Genomic DNA, 22552 nt, shown 5'->3' with positions numbered 1-22552 from the left:
CATGCGGGGCTGTGTGTACAGGCCAGCCAAGTGGTCGGCCTCTGCCATCTAGCCTGGCAGGAAAGCCTCCCCCTTCTACTCACACAAATTGTGCAGCACACAACATGCTGCCACCACGTGCAGAATATTCCACTCTGAGAAGTCCAGGCAGGTGAGGAGGCATCTAAAACAGGCTGTTAGCTGACCAAAGGCACCCTCCACTACAATGTGGGTCCTGCTCAGCTTGGCATTAAATGCCTGTCTGGAAGGGTTGAGGTGTCCCGTGTAGGGCTTCATGAGCCAGGGTTGTAGGGGATAGGCCGCATCCCCCACCAGGCAGACAGGCATGTCCACATCTCTGACCCTGATGTGGCGGTTAGGGAAGAAAGTCCCGGCATGCAGCCTCTGGCACGCGGAGGAGTTGCGGTAAACCTGCGCGTCGTTGCTCTGCTGGACCAGCCCACATTGATGTCCACAAAATGGCACCACTTATCAGACACAGCCTGCAGGATGACAGAAAAGTATCCCTTCTGGTTGATGTACAGGCCTGGTGGTCCAGGGCACGGATGAGATGTGTGTCACGTTGATAGCTCCCCTGCAATTGGGAAAGCCCAGGACACCAAACCCCTTGATGACCGCGTTGACATCAATTAGGTGGATGACTCTGCGGAGTAGCACTCTGTTAATGGCCTTGACCACCTGCAGAGGGACACAGAAAACCAAGAATTACTGGGTACCAGGGTGGCTGAGAGTGCTCCCTCCCCACCACTGCCCTGCGCCCCCCACTCTCTAGGAGCAATCCCCCCTGCAATCCTGGCCACTATGGGCAGTCCTTAGTGCGGGCAGGACAGAACAAACCCCCTGGGGAGGAGACTTTCACCACCTTCCCCCTCCTTTTCCCTAGGGCAGCCCATTCCCTCCTTGCACATCCCCTCCTGGCATAGGGCCGGAGATTGCCATACCTGCATGAGCACTGCTCCAACGGTGGATCTCCCCATGCCCAACTGGTTTGCTACAGATCGGTAGCTATCCGGCATGGAGAGCTTCCATAGGGCAATGGCCACATGCTTCTGGAGGGGAATGGTGGGCCTCGTGTGCATGTCCCGTCGCCGCAGAGCAGGGGCGAGCCGCTCTCAGAGCTCCAGGAATGTGTCCTTATTCATCCTGAAGTTCTGGGTTCATTGTTGGTCTCCCCAGCGCTCCAGGACTATGTGGTCCCACCAGTGCTGGTGTCCAGATGAGGCAGGGCATGTTGGCGTCCAGGAGCTGCAGCTGATTCTTCACATACCCCAAGAGGGTCTGGAAGAAGGCCTGGAGGATGGGTTGCTGCAGATCCTGTGAGGCAGCCTGCAGAAAGTGCTTCCAGGCTCACAGCAACAAGTCTAAGAGAAGCACCAGAGTGCCCGGGGTGGTTCCGGCTCCATGCTGCAGAGTGCTGTGGTGTCCTGAGTGAGGGCAACCAGAGCACGCAGAGAAAAAAAATGCTTTGCTGTCCCTCAGCAAGGTAAGCAAGCAAGCAGAGAAACCTGAGAACTAGCTGCCCAGGGGGATCCCTTTAAGCACAGGCCTCAGATAGCCTGAGGCAGAAGCCACACAAAGTAACACCTGACCTGATGCCCTGCCAGAACCAGTTCCGGCTGGCCTTAAATGCGATTCAGTGTTCAATCAGTGTGGATGCACTATTTCGAAATAGCAAAATGCTATTTTGAAATGCATTTTGTGTCTAGAAGCGTTATTTCAAAATTAGATAGTTCGAAATAATGCTGTACTGTAGACATACCCTCAGCCTCTCCTCATAGGTCATGTCTGCATAATTAAGTCTACAGTTTAGTCAGACAAACACAAACATTCACAGGATACCACTGTGCCCCCTTATCTTTCCAACCTGGGCTGTCTCTCACAATGTTGTGCTAGTGACAAGCAGCAAACCCCATCCAGATGCTGCTATCATTTAGCACCTGTTCCCATGACTTGTACTACACCCTTAACTCAACTTTGGGCTGGGGAGCCACCACAGGTGCTGGTATATATGGATTGTGATTCCCTCCACCTGATGCAGAAGGGTGGACAGTGGTGCTCTGCTCAGGATCCTAGTGATACTGGGGTGGGATGGTTGGTGGGGATGGCAGGCTTCCTATCTGGCTCCAGGCAGATCCCCAGAAGTAGCTGGCATGTTCCTGCAATTCCTAGGGGGACAGAAGGCCCAGGGACCACAGCCAATGGGAGCTGTGGAGGCAGCTAGAATTCAAACAATAAACTGGTGATACTCAGAGTGTAGCTTCTGAGTCACAAGTGGTTCTTTCTGTGTCTTCTGCAGCTCTTTGCAGCACATGATATTAAAACACTGATTTAATTAGCAACCAATCAGAATGCTTTTACTATTTTATTCACCAATTGTAGAATACCTCTGTATGTTTGTGTGGGTGGTGTAAATAATTAATTCATCCTACTATGATGTGATGTTTAGGTAATGCTGATTGCTAATTTGGCTCCTGAAGTATCTGAGCATTACTGCAAGAAACAGTAACCTGGACTTTTAACTTTTAATGTATTTTTAAAACATGAAACACAAAACATACAAGATAAATTGCCCAGAGTTCTCCCCCCTTCACTTCTTGTGATTGTGGAAAAAACAAGAAATAAACTGTTAATTATTATAAGGAAACAAAATACAATTAGCCACTACAGAGCTTTTATAGATGTTGTTCATTCTGGAAAGGGTATCCTCATTATGTCAGTACACATTCATGTCTGCATGAAAGCACAAGAATGGCAGTATCACTATGCCTTGTCCCACCTACGTGTGTATTCCTATTTAATTTAGGATTAGACAGTTAGTTGGAAACACTTTCACCTCACATCATCAGGAAAAACTATTTCACTAGGAGGGTGGTGATGCATGAAATGGGTTACTTAGAGAGGTGGTGTAATCTCCATCCTTAAGAGGTTTTAAGGCCAGGCTTGACAAAGCTGTGGCTGGGATGATTCAGTTGTGGTTGGCCCTGCTTTGAGCAGGGGGTTGGACTAGACCAGGGGTGGGCAATAAAATGGCAGCAGGTGGCCAGAGTTAGCCCCTGGTAGGCCGCTACCACTATATCTACCTGCACTTCTGCAGGTACCAGTGATTGCAGCTTCTGTTCGCCACAGATTGCCGTCCCCGACCAATGAGAATGTGAGAAGCAGCGTGGACTATGACACTGCTTCCCACCACTCCCATTGGCCAGGAATGGCGATTCGCTGTCAACAGGAATTGCAATCGCCCTTGCCTGTGGAGGTGTACATAAATATAGCAGTGGAGACCTGCTAGGGATTAACTCTGGTGGATTGGATCTGGCCCATGGGCCAGTATTTGCCCATTCCTGGACTAGATGATCCCCTAAGGTCTCTTCTAACCCTAATATTCTATGATTAATTTGTTTATATGAAGTATGTCATATAGCCATATAAGCCATTCTTAGTCTGAAGGGGTTAGGAAACCAGTTCATTTCTAAAAACAAACCAATTCATTTGGCTGAACTTGTATGTTGTGACGTGAATTATTATGTTTAAACTTCTCAATGCCTTTGGGCTAGTTTAAAACTTACAAATGCATTCAGGACTATAACAAATGTTGCAATCATTTTACCACTAACAAAAATTCAGAATGGAGTCATTTTAATCTCATTTTTTGAACTTGCAACCTTTTTCTTCACTAAAATATCTGCAGTACATTAGGTACTTTTAGTAAGATTCTTCCTCCACCTCTCAAGGGAGAGAGAGTTCCAAATGACTGCAGTTTGGACCTATTAGCACGTCCATTATCCACTCAAATGCTGTCAAGTCCATTCCTGTCAATACGCAAAACATGCAGCTGCATGGGGCACCATGAAATCTGGGGTACCAAACTGCCCCAAATTTCATGGTACCCTATGCAGCTGCATGTTTTCCATATGTGCTCTGGCAGCCCCCAGCCATATCTCCTGGCCAGCTTTTGTCCCCTTTTCCTGCCTGGGCTCTGTGCCCAGCCCCCACTCACGAGGCAGCAGCAAGCAGTGTGAGCATGGGCCAGAGGACTCAAGAAGAGCAATAGACAGTCGCATAGCCAATGGATGGAGAGAAGCATCGGTTTCACCTTCAAAGCGCCACTTCTCTCTGGCTGATGGCACAGCCACCCTCTACTGCTCCTGAGTCCTCCAACTGTGCTCACATGACTATCACTACCCTCGCCTCCTACCTGCTTCCCATTATACTGCAGGTGAGCCTTGCACTCTGCACTGCTCCTACAGCTTCTGCCCCTAGAACCTGCCCCAGAGGAGTAGACAGTCCCTCCCCCCTGCAGGGGAGTGACAGTGATGGGCTATGTAGGGTACCAGTATCGATAGGGATGGCCCAGAACACTGTGTATGAGTTTGCAGTTTAGTAATAGAAAGAAGACTTGAGTCATTTCCTCCCTTCATCAGTGTCAGTTTTTTCTACTGCTGCAGTAACTCCCCTTTAGTTTCTCCTCTCCATTCATCTTACTCCTGCAATCTCAAAATTACATGGTCAGTTTTCCATAGGCAAGCTGGCATCATTCCAAAATGCCTTGTTTCTTTATCACAATTGGGGTAGTACTCAGAACATCATTTTTGCTGTGACAATCAGAAGCAAAGCATTCTGGGTCACATCGACAAATTGGAGGGTGGTGGGAAGTGAGCTAAGAAGTTCTGCATTAGAGCTCAGAGGGAAGCTGCCAGAGATATGTAAGTGATGGGAGTAGAAGGAAGTGGTGGACATAAAGGAAGCGATTGAAAGAGAAATATTACTTAAGCAGACTCAGGAGAGTGCAGAAATAGGTTTGAATTGGGTAGGACAAAACACTGCCCTTCTATTTGACTATTTTGATAAGCAAGTTGTTAAATATTGACTAACATAAGCATAAAAATGACAATATAAAATATGACTAAAAATGCATTCAAATATTATAAAATAAATATTTCTCCCAAATAGCACTTTGTGAACTATTCCCCTGCCCAACACTGACACTGCATCGTTAAAATGTCAATTATTCTATTTGTTAATATTCTTCCCTATTCCTCTGTCCACAGTTATTGCCTTCCCATACTTTTTTTCTATCTGAATATGAAGTTACACCTTTTACCACAGATTTTTGTTTTAAAGCAAATTTACATAAAGATACAAAAACACATTTGTTTAGTCAGCAGATAATTAGCTCCAGTCTTTTTACTGGTGAAATATTTAACTTCATTTAATAAATGTCTATTTATTAACATTTTCCAAATGCCTCTCTCTCATCTGTATTTATGTCATCCATATGTCTGTCAACATGAATGCAAATTTTCCAGATACTGGGAGTAAAATGCAACATATATAAAAAAACAAAAAGGAAATATTTAAATATATGGTATATACAGCAGATCCAAACACATACTTCATTTGGGATTAGAAGTACACAATAAGACAGCAGAAGGGGGAGGAAGCAAAATCAGCATGCTAAACAGAAAAAAATAAAGGGAGAGCAGCGTTTTTCTTCTGCTTAGTCAAGTTTCAAAGCTGTATTAAAGTCAATGTAAATGGTTGACAAGGTTTTCCCTTCACCCCTGAAGCTGCTACAATTCTCTGGGACACTTCCACGTGGCCTCCTTTCATTCAACACCTCCTTCACCCTTATCTTAGGGCTTCCTTTCCTGTAGGTTGTTGGTACTTGTCCTTCCCAGTTCTCTGGTGACACTTCATTGGGCTGTTGATCACTAGCTGTTGAGCTGGATGATCTAGCCAGTTTTCTATCCACTTTAGAATCAATTTTTCCAATCCATACATCTTTAACTTGCTGTCAAGAATACTGTGGGAGACCATATCAAAAAGCTCTGCTAAAGTCAAGGTATATCATGACCATCGCCTTCCCCAGATCCACAGAGCCAGTTACCTTGTCATAGAAGGCAATCAGGTTGGTCAGGCATGAATTACCCTTAGTGAATCCATGTTGAGTATTCCTGATCACTTTCCCCTCTTCCAAGTGCTTCAAAATGGATTCATTGAGGATCCTCTCCATGATTTTTCCAGAGACTGAGGTGAGGCTGTCTGGTCTGTAGTTCCCCAAATTCTCCTTCTTCCCTTTTTAAAAGATGAGCACTAAATTTGCCTTTTTCCAATCGTCCAGGACTTCTGTGATCACTAAGAGTTTTCAAAGATAATGACCAATGGCTCTGCAATCACATCAGCCAACTCTCTCAGCATCCTGGGATGCATTTGATCTGGCCCCATGGATTTATGTATGTACAACTTTTCTAAATAGTTCTTTCTAAATAGTACCTGTTCTTTCTCCACTGAAGGCTGCCCACCTCCTTCCCATACTATGTTGCTTAGTGTAGCAGTCTGGGAGCTGACCTTGTTTGTGAAGACAGAGGCAAAAAACCATTGAGTACTTCAGTTTTTCCCACATCATGTCACTAGTTTACCTCCCTCATTCAATAAGGGTCCAGCATCTTCAATGACCACCTTCTTATTGCTATCATGCCTGTATAAACTTTTCTTGTTACCTTTCACATCCCTTGCTAGTTGCAATTCCAGTTGCACTTCGGCATTTCTGATTACACCCCTACATGGTCAAAGCAATATATTTATACTCTTCCCTAGTCATGTGTCCAATTCTTGTAAGCTTTCTTTTTGTGTTTAAACTTGCCAAAGATTTCACTGTTAAAGCTAGTCACCTACCATATTTGCTTTTCTTACAACATAGTGGGTTGGTTTGTTCCTGTGCCTTGAATAAGGTTTCTTGAAAATACAGCCAGCTCTTCTGGATTCCTTCCCCTCTCATGTTAGTATCCCAGGGGATCCTGCCCATCAGTTCCCTGAGGGAGTAAAAGTCTGCATTTTGCTTCTCTCCTTTCTTCCTTTAGTGAGGATCCTAAACTTAACCATCTCATGAGCACTACTACCCAAGTTGCCACCCACATTTATTTCCTTTACTATGTCCTCCCTGTTTGTGAACAGCAGGTCAAGCTGAACATGGCCCCTGGTTGATTCCTTCAGCACTTGCACCAGGAAGTTGTCCCCAACATTCTCCAAACACTTCCTGGATTGTCTGTGTACTGCTGTATTGGTCTCCTAACAGATGTCAGGATGACTGAAGTCCCCTATGAGAACCAGGGCCTATGATCTGAAAGTTTTTGTTAGTTGTCTGAAGAAAGCTTCGTCTACCTCATCCACCTGATCTGGTGGCCTATAGCAGACATCCATCATGACATCACCTTTGTAGCTCCTGCCTCTAAACTTAATCCAACGACTCTGTACAGGCTTTTCTCCCATTTTATACTGGAGCTCTGAGTAATCATACTGCTCTCTTATATACAGTGCAACTCCTCTACCTTTTCTCTCCCGCTTGTCCTTCCTGAACAGTTTATACCCTTCCACGACAGTGTTCCAATCAAGTGAGTTGTACCACCAAGTCTCCGTTATTCCAATCAAATCATAATTCTTTGACTGTGCCAGGACTTCCAATTCTTCCTGCTTGATTCCCAGGCTTCCTGCGTTCGTGTACAGATACCTTAGATAACTGATTGCCCTTTCTGAGTACAAATCAGGGGTCCTTCTCTGTTGCACATTCCTCCTTGTGCTCCAGGCACATTCCTCAGGGCTTAGGTCACCATCCCCCGATTAACCTAGTTTAAAGCCCTCTTCACTATGTTTGCAAGCCTTTGTTAGATGGATCCCATCTCTTCCTAAAAATCCTTTGCCCGGAACAGCATCCCATGGTCAAAGAATCCAAAACCCTTTCTCCAACACCACCTGCACAACCACGCATTTACTTCCAAAATTTGACAATCCTTATCTAGGCATTTTCCTTCAACAGGGAGGATGGATGAGAACACAACTTGCGCCTCAAACTCCTTGATCCTTCTTCCCAGTGCCACAAGCTGCAGTGACCCCTCTCAAGGTCATTCTTGGCAATATTGTTGGTTCCTACGTGGAGAAGTAAGAAGGGATAGCGGTCCAAGGGCTTGATCAGTCTCAGAAGACTCTCGGTCACATCCTGACTTCTTGCTCCAGGCAGGCAGCACACTTTTCGAGTTTCCCAGTCTTCACAGCAAATGGATGACTCCATTCCCCCTTAGGAGGGAGTCCCCAACCACCATCACCTGCCTCCTTCTTTTGGGAGTGGTGGTCGTGAAACCCCAATCTCTATGATTATGCATCCCTGCCTTCTGATGAATGGGTTCTCCTTCTGATCCTGTCCCTTAGAATTCTCTTCTAAAGCATTCTCCACCAAAGTACCAGTGCAGAGTGCCTGAAATTGGTTACTTACCTCTATCTGGATTGGGGATACCTGAGTTAACTTTCTTCTCCTGGAGGTCACATGCTGCCAATGTTCTTTCCCGTCCTGCACTGCCCTCTTTGGTTCTTCAGTATCCTGTGCCTGCAGTATCAAATGCTGACTTGTATCCAGAAAAAGATAGATTTCAGAGATTTCATTCTCAATCCCAATTTTTTAAATTGTAGTTGGGCCATAAAAATATATTCAATGAACAATATTGTAAGTCCTTAGGCAGAGAATAGTTAATATATTATGCACAATTTCCTCCTCAATTCCCAAAACCCAATAATCCTTGGTGCTGATTAGAAGCTGTCAGATACTTCTTGGAGCTTTGAAAGGGGAGAGAGGGGCATATGCCTGGAGGGCAGCAGGTATCAAAGCTGAGCAGAGCCATTCAGGAAAGACATTGTAGGATCCTGCTGGAAGTGAGTTCTGTCCACAAAACAAACTTCAGTTTACACTGGCTCTTTGTTGACAATAGAGGGAGAGGAAAAGAAAAAGCCTCTTTGTAGGGGTCGAAGACTTTTGCCACTTTGCACTGTGTATGCTTTCCAGGTTTTGTTGTTAAAAAGGGGTTTTGGTGACAAAACTTGCCATTGTAGACAAGGCCTAAAAGACTGACCTGCAGAAGTCACAGCTGTGATGCCTCACATCCCTCCCCCCACAAGCTTTATGAAATGGATTTATGGACATAGATATGCCTAACTCAAAGAAGTTTTGGACAAATTATCTCATGTAACCTATCAATCTTTATGTCATATTCCAGTGGACCTATATATCTTATTTTGGGGTATGTATCATTCCTGTGTATAAAATCAGACAAGTGGAGTATGGAATGCTTTATAGTTTTAAATGTGCAAAAGAAAGTCATCAAGGGTGTTTCCAATGTTGGGATGCCTCAGTGTCTGGACAATCATATCTAAACAATCTCCTTTGTCCTCTAAATCTTAGCAGTCCGTGGTCTTAGGAAGTCACATGACCTCTTTACCTAGTAGAGAATTGCCAGGTAACTTCCCATGTAAAGGGAATCTATAAAACAATTGAGAGCTTAGCAGGGTTTTTTTCACACCCAAGAAAGTGAACAAGAAACCCCAGGGTAAAGGAGATTTCCCTGGTTTGGAGACTTAGCTGGAATAACAACAATTTTAGGATGAGTTTGTAATAAATGTATACTGAGATTTTAGTGTTCGAATTAGCTAAGCATTTTCTGTTATTTTAAGCTTGTAATCTTCTTTGCTCTGCCTGTTCTCTCTTATAACCACTTACATCCTACTGCCTGTACTTACTAAAATCACTTTTATTTACTATCAAGCCCAGTGTAAATAATTGTTACCTGGGGGAACAATCAGTGTGTACATCGTCCTTTCACTGTTAAAGGGGGCTTACCCCAGTTATTCATTTTGGGTTCTGATTCCATTTGGAGAGTGGTATCCTGGGAAGCTGGGGCCAAAAATGCATTTTCCTTGGACCTGAAGAGTTTCAGTATCTGTACTGCTCCTCGGGGTGGGGGGTGGGGAAGTGATCTCAGCTCTGTGCCTTAACTGGGGGAGACCAGGGGGCTGGCCCGCAAGACAGGTAGCAAGACACCCCAGAGAGCAGGAAGACAAGTGGCAGTGGCCTTGTCAGCATCCTGGGAAGCACCCAAGAAGTCTTCTGTGACCTCACCCCTCACAACAGCAAAAAGGCAGGTGGCAACAGAAGGGGGCAACTCCAGCCCTCTCTCACCACAGCAGCTTAAGGCCAGATGAGAATTGCCTGTGCATGGCCGCTACAGTTGCAGCAGGCACAGCTGGGGGAGAGATGTATCTCCCCCAGCAGGGGGACAGGTAGAGACACAAATGGAGAAACTCCATTGAATAAATAGTAGATAGTTGTCCCTTTCTCCAATGGAATTATAGCTGTTCCAGTCCCCATATCTGGCCCCTTGCTGCCCCGCGGTGGTCATTATAAATTTTAAGTGTCCCTGCTACTTTCCATTCTAGGCACATCCCATTGTCCTGGCACAACCAAACCCCTACCTTGCTTTTAAGTTATAAGAGGAATCTGCATACCAAATTTGGTGGTCCTGGTTCTTATAGTTTAGGAGAAGCTCTTAGACACATAGACAGACCCTCTCAAATATACAGTAGAAATAGTTCTAATTAGGCCATTAAGCTACTGTTTTGCTTTACAACCTAATGAAGTAATTTTAGACTAAGTTTAGAAAATATGTTACCTTTCTATCAGTGACACTTTTTTGCCTGGGAAGCAGGACAGAAGCTATAGGAGCCTGGGAGGGGCTGACCCAGAGAGTTGGAAGTAGATCTTGGCTGACTTGCGGGCACAGGGGCAGGTGAGGGATTAGAGCTCTGGCTCCTCTTACACCAAGATGGATTTTACTGAAAGTTTTTTGTGCTGACAAATTAAGTTCTATGCTGTGTCCCTGTCAACTAATAAATGCTTCTGTTCTACATGCTGGCTAAAAGTCACTGCTGACTGTGGACAGGAAGTGTAAGGCCCTCTTACTTCCCCACATTGGTGTGTTGTAATAAAAATGGTAGAACAAAATCATCTCTTAAAAATTAGATTTTTAAATCTAAATAAACCCTCATGCCAGAGCTACTGACTACATTTTAGCCACTGTGAAAAATTTGCTAATAAAAGAAAACGCTGACAACTTTAATTACAGTCACTAACACAACACAACTGTGCTAAACCTGGTTTCTTTCAAACCAAATTGAAAAAAGATAAACTGAATACACAGTAAAGAAACCAAGGAATTTGATCTGTCATTCTCCAAGTATGTTAGTGGGAAGTCTAGGCTCCTACATTATTTTGCTTTCATAACATTCTCCAGGAAGTAATACAGCCTCCTTGAACAGTGAAAGGAAAATTCCCTGTTGGCTTGAGTTCTCAGGAGAGAATTTTGCCCAGGAATTTTTTATTTTAATTTTTAATTTGCGTGAGGCAGAAGCTAGCCTGACAACCTCTGCAGTATTTGTTCCCCACAAGTTTGACCCAATGGTAAAGGTCTTATAAAACACAAAAATAAAGAAATTAAAACATTTGTGCCAGAGCTGATAAGCAACCTTTTAACGTTGTCACAACTAAGTTCACCTTCATTTAAAATAAGAAGAGAGGTTTCATGATGATACCCTCGGGCAAATGTGAAGATGGGACAGGCAGAAGGCTTTGCCTTCAGGAACAGCAGCATTTAAAGAAATTCTCTGGCATTTCCCGCACAGCCAGGGAGGGTAGTAGAGCTGTTCCTCCTAGCACACGAGCCTCCCTGCACTTCTCAGCAGCTCCTGGCAGTCTGCATGACGCTCCTCTCGTTGCAACTGACCATTTTCAACCTTGCGAACAGAAACACGCGACTTGCCCGACCAGCCTGCAGTTATCCCGCAGACGCGAGGAGCCTCAACTTGACGAACTAGCCCGAGCCAGCGGCGGAGGGGAAGGGGCATTTCCCATTCCCAGGGTGTCCTCGAGCTCCCTCCCTCCAGCTCCAGGCCGAGCCCCACCGCCTCATTCCCACCCTGGCAAAAGAGCGCGGGGCCCAGTGGGCAGCCCACGCAGGAGGGCGGGCGCAGGGCCCGGCAGCGCTCAGCTCCAGCGCACACCAGTCTCTTCCCAGCCCGCCGGGCCAAAGTCTCTCGACGTGCCCCAGGGGCGAACAGAGCCCTGCAGCGAGCGGCCCAGGCTGCAGCCCAACCCTGCACGGGGGGCCTGACGGCTCCCACCTCCCCACTGAGGCTGCAGTCGGACCCGGTTCCGGGCAGCGGCCCCTTTCCCCAGGCCGGAGTCGGTTCGCGGTCTCGTGCCCGTCCCGGTGGCCCTTACCCGGGGGAGCGCTGTCTGCGCGGCTTCGGGACCGCAGACTCGGCGCCTCCGCCAGGGAGGCCGGGCTCTGGCCAGAGGGAGGGAGAGGAAGGAGCCAGAGACGGCGCACAAGGCAGGAGGTTGGCGCTTCCTCTGCTCTCGGTCTCTCTCAGCCCGGCTGCAAGGGAGGGCACCAGGCGCCGCGGCTGCAGCCTCACAGGCCGAGCGAGGGGCCAAGCTCGGCAGCCTAGACCGCCGCGGGGGAATTTTATCTGAGCGTGGCCAGACTCAGCTGGAGCCAGCCCTGCGAGGGACACAGTAACAACATGCAGGCAGCGTTTTCCCGCATTTAATTTACCTTTTTAGCAAAGTTGAGAGTCCTTAACGTCTCGCTTTTGCACTATGTGACGGTCTAGAACCCCCTTTGAACAAGGCAAGCTTTAGAGTGCTTGAGGGTGTAATTTTCAAATTAAGAGCCAAAATGTCATTGAACGTCAATAGAAACTTAGAGGCCTAAAGCCTTTAAAAAATAAATCGACCTAGCTGTGTTGCTCAGAGCTGTAAAAAATGTTGTAGGCTGGGTGCCATAGCTGGATCAGGCTAATCCTCCATTGAGACATAGCAAGTGTCAGATATATTCCTCCTTCTAGTTACCACCTTGGAGAAACGAATTCACTGTTACCAGGGAAAAATACTTTCCATCACTATAGGAAACATAATCATGGTGCTACAGTAGAACAGATGCAGCGCCATTCCTGGTGTAGCCATACCTTCAGTTTCTTTTGGATATGGGGGACTCCCACACCAGTTAACATTTTCAAGAGCACTTACGTGTCCAACTTTGTGTCAACAGCTATAATCCCATGGCTAGGTTAACCATATGCTTACAGACCTTTCTGAATCAACCTTAGCTAACGTGGGGAAGTTAGATATGTGAGTCATAATTAGGGTTATAAAAAAATCATTTAAAAATGTAGCCATTAAATATCTTCTCGGTTTTACAGTTAACAGGTAGTTTTGCCTGGGGATGTACAACGGCCAGTTTCGGACTCTATAGCAGGAGCTGGCAGGCTCAGTCTTGGTATGCACTGGATCCCGGCAGCTCACCCTGCTCCTGGGCTGCTCCAAGTTCAAATGCAGAGCCACAATAGAGACTGCTCAGGAGTAGGACCAACTCCTGTGACCCGGTGCATACCAGTACTGAGCCTGCCTGCTGGCTCCAAGTTCAGATGCAGAGCCATAGTAGGGGAGAGGGCAGCCAACTCCTCAGACAGGCAGCATTTAACTGATAATGTTAACTGAGATAAGCATCAGCTAAGGATGTTAGAGTTAAACCAGTCAACAGATAAACTGACATCCCTAGTCTGAATACATGCTTTTGAAAGGGGCAAAAATATTGCAGGCTTATATTGAGGAAATGAGAGATTCCATATACCTCAGATCACTTTAACCATCCTGCTCAAAACCGCTTAAGTGACAAATGGCAACCTTTAGTCCCAAACAAGCATCGAGGCTGTTCCCTGACAATGCAAAATAGTACCAAGAAAGTGGTGGCGATGCAGTGGGGCTAAGGTAGGCTCACCCCTGCCCTGGCCCTGCACCAGTCTCAAAAGCAGCCAGCAAACTCCCTCCATCCCAAGCCGTGTTGTTCCCCTGCTCTGTGGAGATAAGATACAGGGTGAGAGAGGGGGCACCTTGACATTAGTGCTTCTTTTCTCCCTCCTCTGCCCAGCAAGCAAGAATCTCCTGGGGGTGGGAGGAGGCAGCTCCAAGGCAAAAGGCAGGAGATGTGCAGGAGTACGGGGAGGGGCTGTTGAAGTGCTGGCACTTGATAATCTCTTGGCCAAATGAGTCAGGATCACCTGTCAGAAGCTCCATAATCTACCAGTGTTGGAACTGAAAGTTTTCTTTTTATATTTGTATTTTAGGTTTAGTAATAGTTTAATAATATAGCAATATAAGGTATATATATTAACATACATTTAATATTTTATTAAATTAAGTCCTTTTAGTTAAATGTCTATTTCTTTGTCCTAAAGTTTAGTGAGTTTAGTAAAAAGATAGTTTTGATATTGCATCTGTGTTAATGAAACTAAAAGGATGTTGAAGGCTGAGGCCTTAATTGCTTGATTTACAACGCCTCTTTGTCTTACCAATGCAGATGTTGATGTTGTGCCACATAACCTTGAGAGCCCTTGTAACATTGCTTATGTGTGTGAAAAGGGAATGAATGTGTCGAGATAAGGTGCAAAAGTTATTGCTCAGAACCAGATGGCCAAAGAGGGAGGTTAAGCATGGGCAAGGACTAGACTACAGATGACCCGGTGTCAAAAATGTGTACTCATACTAAGGAGTGATTGAACTATTGGCAGAGTGGCAGATTGACGAACCTTGAAGTGAAGCTGGCACCCCCAAAAGATGATTGACTACAGGATGAGCCTTCAAGAGATGTTTGGGAACGACTGACATCAACAAGATAACATTCTGGTCACAGGCTGACAGCAGAAACCATTGATTTCAACAGAGAAAAGGATTATAAAAGCAGGGTGCTTTGAAATGGAGCTTTGGGTTTGTCTTGCCACCAACTCCAGAAGAGCATCAGATTGATCGACCGACAAAGGCCCTGCTCTCCCTGTGTGTTCAATCTAGCTGGCCACTAGACTGATACAGAATCTGGACTGGTAACTATAACATTGTCTGGCGGGACTGTATGTGTGTATGGTGTTTGTATGTGAGTGATTGAAAAGCATATGCAACTGTTGTATTCTCAATAAATGCGGCGTACTGCCTTTTCCCCTATAAAAGATCCTGTGTGCTTCGTTTAAGCAGATAGCACCAGTAGATCCGGATCTACTGGTTGGTGACCACTACCCTACAGTGTAATAAACAACCCAGACCCAAACTCCACAGGCCCTCTAAAATGGGAAGTCTGGAACACTGTTTAGAATAGGTGTATTATGCCTGTATGACAGAAGACACAGGATACTGTACTACACAAGGGACAATGGGACAGATGGAGTATGGACACCTTCCACTTTTATACCTGGCCCTATCAGCAAGCGTGTCACCCTATGTCCTATGCTTTTCTAGGAATACCTGAGCAGGAGAATCCCAAGAGAAAAGAAAAAAAGGGGGGGGGGGGTGGAGTGTTATAAAGCAGGCCTGAATATCTTTAAAAAATAGATAATATCCAGTCTGTCTGAGGCCTTGTTCTTAAGCTAAGTCTTTTTGCACATTCCAAACCAATCCAATGCATTCATATTGAAATAAGGGCACATTCCAACAATTTGAGGCTGTTACCTAGAGCTTCCAGATAAAGGAAAGAGCCTAGAAACTTAGGCTGAAAGCTTTCTGTTTGTAACAAAAATGTCATTTTAAATTTGCCACCTTTCAGTTTCATTTGGTATCCTCTTGCTCCCTGGATTTTAAAAAGTATCCCATTTCTAAATCACTGCTAAGTCCTTGCCTAGTCATTTCAAATAAACACCTAGCTTTTTCAATGTCCCTTCACCTGAATGATTTTCCAAACATCTAATCAATTTTCTTCCCAGTCCTGAATCTCTTCTTCTACTTCTGTTACAGTGAGGAGGAGCACTAGCATTGAATTCAGGCCAGTATTCAAGGTGGCATGCCTAATGGCTTTATGCTTATTATGGATCCTACCATTTTGATTTTTGTTAAGTGGAGATTTTTATATATAAAAAATAATTGGTTTTCTCATTACTTAAAAAAGATTTGGTCATCAGCAGTCACAGTACATTTAAAAATGAGTAGACTCATTCAAATGATTTATCTTTTCAATACTGTTATCTTTTTCAAACACCGAATTTTGTACCTGCTAGTCTATTGCCCATTTACTCAGTTCCACTAGGCTTCTCACCTTCCTTACAAATGTCTTTGTCCTGACTTACCTCAATAACTGTGTCTGGAATTTTTGCTAACTTACTGCTTACCTTTTCTCATATCATTAATCTATAACAATGACATGGTTTCAGACTTTGGCTTTGACAGATTACTCTAGGTTCTACCGGACAGCACTACAGCTCTCATGTTCTCCTATGCCTTTATTTTATTTAAGAGCACTAGGTTTTGTGCAATTCATAGCCTTGCTATAAATGATATTGTCAAAGTCCTGTTCCAAAATACAAAGCAAACATTTTCCGTCAAAAAGCACAATCTTTCCAACCCTATGCTGGATTACAAAGCTCACTTATCTAGATTTAAGTAGGAAGGACATTGCATGATGGAATCAAGTGAATTTGCAACGTTTCAAAAGGTATACATTTAAGATATTGAAATTCTGTTCCTAGAAAGACGCAAACTAATTAATACACAGGTCTCAGCAAAATTGCAGAAGATAATGGGAATACAAATGGGAACATTGCCAGCAGATCTGGGAAGGTGATTATTCCTCTTTATTCGGCACTGGTGAGGCCACATCTGGAGTACTGCATCCAATTCTGGGGCTCCCATTACAGAAAGGATACAGACGCATTGGAGAAAGTCCAGCAGAAGGCCACAAAAATGATTTAGGGAGCTGGAGCACATGACTTATAAGAGGCTGAGGGATTTGGGCGTATTTAGGCTACAGAAGAGAAGAGTGAGGGGGGATTTGATAGCAGCCTTCAACTACCTGAAGGTTGGAGAGAGGCTGTTTTCAGTTGTGACATAACAGAATGAGGAGCAATGGTCTTAAGTTGCAGTGGGGGAGGTCTAGGTTGGATATTAGGAAAAACTATTTCACTAGGAGGGTTGTTGAAATACTGGAATGGGTTACCTAGGGAGGTGGTGGGATATCCTTCCCTAGAGGTTTTAAAATGCCAGCTGCATAAATCCCTGGCTAGGAGGACTTAGTTGGGATTGGTCCAACTTGGCTTTTAGCAGGGGGTTGGACTGGATGACCTCCTGAAGTCTCTTCCAACCCTATACGATTCTATGAAAACGTTTATCATGCACATGCCTCCATTTTTATTTTTCTCCAAAAGGCTAGATATTTTTCCTCCCAGAATATAGCTTTGTCCTCAAAATCTGATTTCTAATTTTTCAAAATAGGAAAATATAACAAGCATTTTCATTTCAAATTATTTTATCAATAGAAAAGTGTACCATTCCCCACTGTTAGGACTAGACTCCTCAATTTTTGCTGTTTTATTGCTCAAGAGAACACCCTTGTTGTGCCATCCACTGTCAAATCACATAATAGTGAAGGTGCCAGCATCTGTCCCTATCTGCAGTGGCAGGATTAGCCACAGTGCTAATGTGGCCAGGTGCCCTGACCAAGTGGGGGGCAGCTGGATGAGGTAGGGGGCAGCCCCAGAAGCTCCCCGACCCTGTCACTGGCAGAAGCCATGGGACAGGGCAGTCCTGGTGCCCCACCTCTGGAAGAAGCCACAAGGCAGCCACCACACTCCTGCCCAACCCTGCTCTCTGGCAGAAGCATCAGATAGGCTCACAACAGAAGCCCCAGCATCCTGAACGTGTCCCCTGCAGAAGCCCTGGTACCCTGACCCTCCCTGCTGTGAGCACAGAGTCATATGATGAGGACAAAGCTTCTCTAGTCCTAGGGCCACAGAAGGAAAGGGGAGGGCAGAAAGGCACAAATGGGTCATAGGTCAACTCTGTGGACCAAGGTCTACTGTAAAGGAAGAAAGGGGTGGGGGCTGCAGGTGGAATGGGAGTAAACGAAAGTGGTGGAATGGATGGGACCACATATAGAAGGGATGGGGAGGGGCCCCCCATTGGCTTTGGACCAAGGCCCCAGCAAAGTGTAATCTGCCCCTCCCTAACTGCTCCTCTTATAGAATTTCACAGCATATCAATGCAGAATGAAGCTTCCTCGGAGTCAAATTTCACAAAGACAAGCATCCTGGTCATGAAAATAAGTTTTATACTTCCCATTTCATCACCAATTCTAAAAATTCTTGCATCACACCTAGCCCTCTGTCTCCTCATATACACTTTGCACTTATTCTTCTAAATCCTTCTGTCTGCTGATCAGCTTCCACACAAACCAGTTCTCAGGGTATTCCAGTTAGCATCTTCAAAACCACTTCTTACCAAGATCAGCATCTATCCAAGAGAATGTCAATTTTTCCTCAACTAAGGCAGATACATTGCCTGCACTTTGTATGTGTAGAGGATCTGAAGGCTGCTTCATGCTGATAAATCTCAGAGAGAGGAGAGGAGAACAGGGAGAAACTAATGGTGTTTCAAACCACTCATTGTGAATAAGCTGCTACTAAATTCTTTGGTTTCCATTTGATGCATCAGTAATAGAGAGTATGATTATCAAATAAGCAGTGGAAAGTGTACAGATTTCTTCAAAGCAATAATACTGCAAGCAGCTAGCAGGAACCTCAGCCAAACACCGCATGCTCTCCTTGCCTCCTTTGTCACAATAAAATTGTCATTCCTTGCCAAATATTTCAGCATCATTTCATCATACTATTTAACAACTGTAAAAATAATAAGAAAAAAGCCCAAGAATTTAGAGTTCCTCAAAAGAAAATGTCAGTTGATTTTAATGAACAGAGTATGCAGAATACTTAGAGCAAATACGGTTTTTATTATAAATAGATTGAGTAGCATTTAACTAAATACACTGAAGGATATTATATAGTGCACAATGCTATGGGCAGGTATTAAAATAGTTTGCTAAAGATTTAGATTTGCTAAAATTATAATGGCAATTTATATTGCCAATTTCATGGTCATTAATCTTAAAATATTTTACAGGGCATTAAACATTGCTTTCATAAAATACTATGTGTATTATATGGCAAACAAAAAAGAGGGATGCTCATCACTTGGCATACAAATAGGACTATGAAGATTTTGAACTGCTTTGCACATAATTTCCTCAAATGAGGGCAAATACTGATTTCTGCTTAGGTAAACACTTACCTTTCCTCCTTTATTTTAATGATCTCAAATACTGTACCTAGGGCAAATTTCCAAAAAGAGAGATAACATCTTTCTTAACTGTGAATTCAGATCAAAGTAAAGATAAAAAATAGGTTCAACATTTTTCACCTCAAGATCTAATTAACTCAGTTTTCATTTACAGCTCTTCCAATTAAAATGTCACATTCAGTATATTTATACATCTTAAGAGTCAGTCTGTATAAACTGGGGACACAGAAAACAAGCATAATAGGAGAGAAATGCATATATCCTGCTCTCCTTTTGAAAGATTCAGAGCTTGTTGATACAGCTGGCCTTATGGGCTGTTGATCTTCCTGGCTTAGCCTGTAATTAAAAAAAAAAAAGTTCTTGTGCAATTACTTGAACTGAACAAGAAAAAAAAAATCAGACTTGTCATGCTAAAAAGCCCAACAACCTATTTTGGTAAAATTAATATATTTTTACAATTGTTAAATTACTGATATCAAAGTTAATATAGAACATGACACATACAGCATACCATTTCTGAATTTCAATACAAAAAGGGGAGATTGGTTTAGGTTCAGTAAATACTTCAAAACTGTAACCATTTGTTGTAGAGAAAGGCACAGTGAAAGATAAACATAGACCGGAAATGGAAACTTCATAACACATGCTTGTAATGTAACTTTTCAAAAAAGTTTTTTTCTGGCTAAAGTTTTCTGTGCTTGCTCTCTAAGCAAAGATGAAGCCCAGTTGGAGAAAAGGAGTTTAGGCAAATTCCAGTGTTTCTGGGTGGAGGGGCAGCGAAGGGGGAGGAAGAGAGAAGTTCTTTGGCATAGCAGAATGCGTACGTCTTATAAACACACACACACACACACACACACACACACACTAGCCAATTTGTAAAATAAATTCCATAGTGCTATAATTAGTTACAGTATTCCATAGTCCCAGAATTAGTGTAACATACGGCTTTAACATCAAATCTGATTTTGCATTGCTGTTTTACTATAGAGATCCTTCATCTGGAAAGCTTTTGGCCTTACATGTGTGAATTAGAGTGAAACCAGTAAAGATTTAATATTTTATTTCCAATTTCCTTTTGGTGACATTAATATCAGAGTTTTACACAAGTAAGCAATTGCAAAAGAGGTTACTCACTGTGTGCAGTAACTGAGGGTCTTTGAAATGTGTCCATATGGGAACGTCCACACAGAAGAGCTAACGTTGGAATAAGCTTCGTATCTTCAGCTACATCAACTGCGTAGCTTAAGTCGAAATAGCTTATTTTGGCTTTTGGCGCTCTCTATACATCAGGAAGTTGAAGGAAGAACACTCTTCCTTAGACTTCCGTTACTCCTCATGAAATGAGGGTTACAGGAATCGGAGTAAGAAGTCCTCCAGTTCAACATTATTTCGAAATAAAGGCTTGTAGCGTAGATGCGCTCTTCATTATTTTGGAATAACGCCAGTTATACCTAAATAACGCTGTTGTATTGACGTATCTTATAAGTGTTCTACTTCAGGTGTTGGTGTGTGGTTGCACCCCTGATCAGAAAATTTCAGAAGCAATACCTGTCCGGGTCACGCAAGTGCTGTCTCCATCTCACCGCGCCATTGGTACCTTCAACCAAGCCACATGAACCGACACCCCTCAGTTCCTTCTCTTCCCTAGAGCCCCAAAATAGCAGGGTGAAGGGAGGCTAGTGGAGCACTCACAGAAGCATTCATTTTGAAGAATCTCAGTTACTGCACTGGGTAAGTAACCTCTTCTTCTTTGAGTGATATCCTTGTTAGTGCTCCACTTCAGGTGACTGTAGAGCAGAGCCCCACTGAGGACAGAAAGGGCTTTGGAGCAGTTTGAAGATAACGCTGCTAGACTTAGTGATGCATCCAGTCCCACGCCATGGGCAATTGCATCACGTTTTGTGAATATATGTTCAGAGACCCAGGAGACAGTTCTATATATGTCTGTGTGAGGGAGTGGAGAATGGAGTTAAAGGGTTAATGAGATTCTCTGGGCCCAGCCAGCCATGTCCCACTTTACTTGAAACCAATGCCAGGCCTGCAGGGAGGAGAAAAGGAAAGAGCCTGGCTCAGTTTGGGATAAGGATGTTAAGTAATGGTTAATTGAGTAGTCGATGGAATTTTCATCCACTACTCAAGTAGTCAATAGGCACTTGTACATTTCAAAGAAGGAATGCAGAACTCCACATGTAGCCTGGGGCTAGTGGGAAGTCCCGCTGACTCTGGGCTGCACGAAGCATGTCAGCTTTGAAATGTACAAGAGTCCCCAGTGGGGGCTCTTGTGCATTTCAAAGTGGCAGCACAGCAAGGAGCCGGGCTCAGCTGTGTGGTGCTCTTTCTTTGAAGTACCCCTTTTTCCCCCGCCCTTAGCTGCCTCTATCGACTAGTCCTTAACATCTCTACTTTGGGGCTGACTAATGAGGAGGCAGAAGCCTGGTTCAGTAATCTGAGGGCACGAACCAGAGCTTGCTCTTGTGGCTACTAGACAGGCAAATAAGCCCTCACTCCTACCCCCCTGGAAAAAAATGGGGGTAAGTTATTGAGAAGCCACAACAATGGGGAATCTGGATGCTTAGGGCCATACCCCAAATGTAACGACTTGGACAGTGAAGCACACCCAGTAAGTATGTGGGCTACACAAGGCTGTATCAACTGTTCAAAAAGGAAAGAGAACTTAGTCTTTAGTGGCATTCAAACTCCTGAGTGAAAGGGCAGAGCGCTATAAACAATAACCAGTTAGGCTATGTCTACACAGCAGAGTTATTTCAGAATAACTGATGTTATTTTGAAATAACCAAGTGCACGTGCACACAGCAAGCCATTATTTTGAAATAATATCAAGCTAGAGGACTTCTTACTCCGGCTCCTGTGACCCTCATTTCACAAGAAGTGAGTGAAGTCGAAGAAAGAGCGTTCTTCCTTCTACTTCCTGCTGCATACAGCGCGCCTAAAGCTGAATTAAGCTATTTCAGCTTCAGCTATACAATTCACGTAGCTGAAGTTCCAAATCTTAATTCGACTTTTGCCCTGCAGAAATGCCCTTAGAGTGAGAGTCCTAAAGGACTCAGGTGCCTCAGTCGCATTTTTGGGCATTATTGTGATCCACACAACTCCTTGGTTGCCACCTAAACAGCAGCCTACATTTTTGCTTCTGGGCATGCATACAACTACTTCATTCCAGGGGTCTGGGTCCCACCGTCACCCCCCCAAGTGATTCACAAACCACAGAAGATTGGTGTTCGGTAACACCTTATATCACACAGGCAAATTCACACACACAAAAAGCGAGTCCTTGCTAACCTTTAGCCTAGTGGATGGGTATTCACCCAGCATGAGGGAGAACCCTCGGTTTGAAGTCCCCCAAAAGGAAGAGAAGGGACCTGAACATCTCTAAGGTGAGGGCTCTAAATCAACAGGCTATGGAGCAGAGGTGGGGAACCTAAGGCTGGCCGCCAGCTTGCCTGGATCCAGCCCCCAAGGCTAAGGATCCCTCCCTCCCCGGCCCCACATAGGACTGAAACACACAAGATCTACTTGTTATTTTGAAAAAACTCCCGAAATAATAAA

General features: G+C 44.4%; 1 protein-coding gene across 3 annotated transcripts in view; it reads right to left on the bottom strand.

Moving 5' to 3' along the window:
* STON1 (stonin 1) overlaps positions 1–14026 on the bottom strand; it is a 30218-nt gene extending 16192 nt beyond the window's left edge. For 2 of the 3 annotated variants that reach the window (XM_075925448.1, XM_025184136.2), the window contains exon 1: positions 12095–14026. Coding sequence is in view for 1 of the 3 variants with exons in the window: in XM_075925447.1 (XP_075781562.1) it covers positions 11369–11465 (97 nt within the window). In the remaining 2 variants the exon portion in view is untranslated. Of the gene's footprint in view, positions 1–11368; positions 11608–12094 lie in introns of all 3 variants that reach the window. The other variant, XM_075925447.1, reaches the window with a different exon arrangement.
* Between the last annotated feature and the right edge of the window lie 8526 nt (positions 14027–22552).

This window comes from Pelodiscus sinensis, chromosome 3, assembly GCF_049634645.1.
Source record: "Pelodiscus sinensis isolate JC-2024 chromosome 3, ASM4963464v1, whole genome shotgun sequence".
Lineage (NCBI taxonomy): Eukaryota > Metazoa > Chordata > Testudines > Trionychidae > Pelodiscus > Pelodiscus sinensis.
This window is presented reverse-complemented; position numbering and strand designations above follow the sequence as displayed.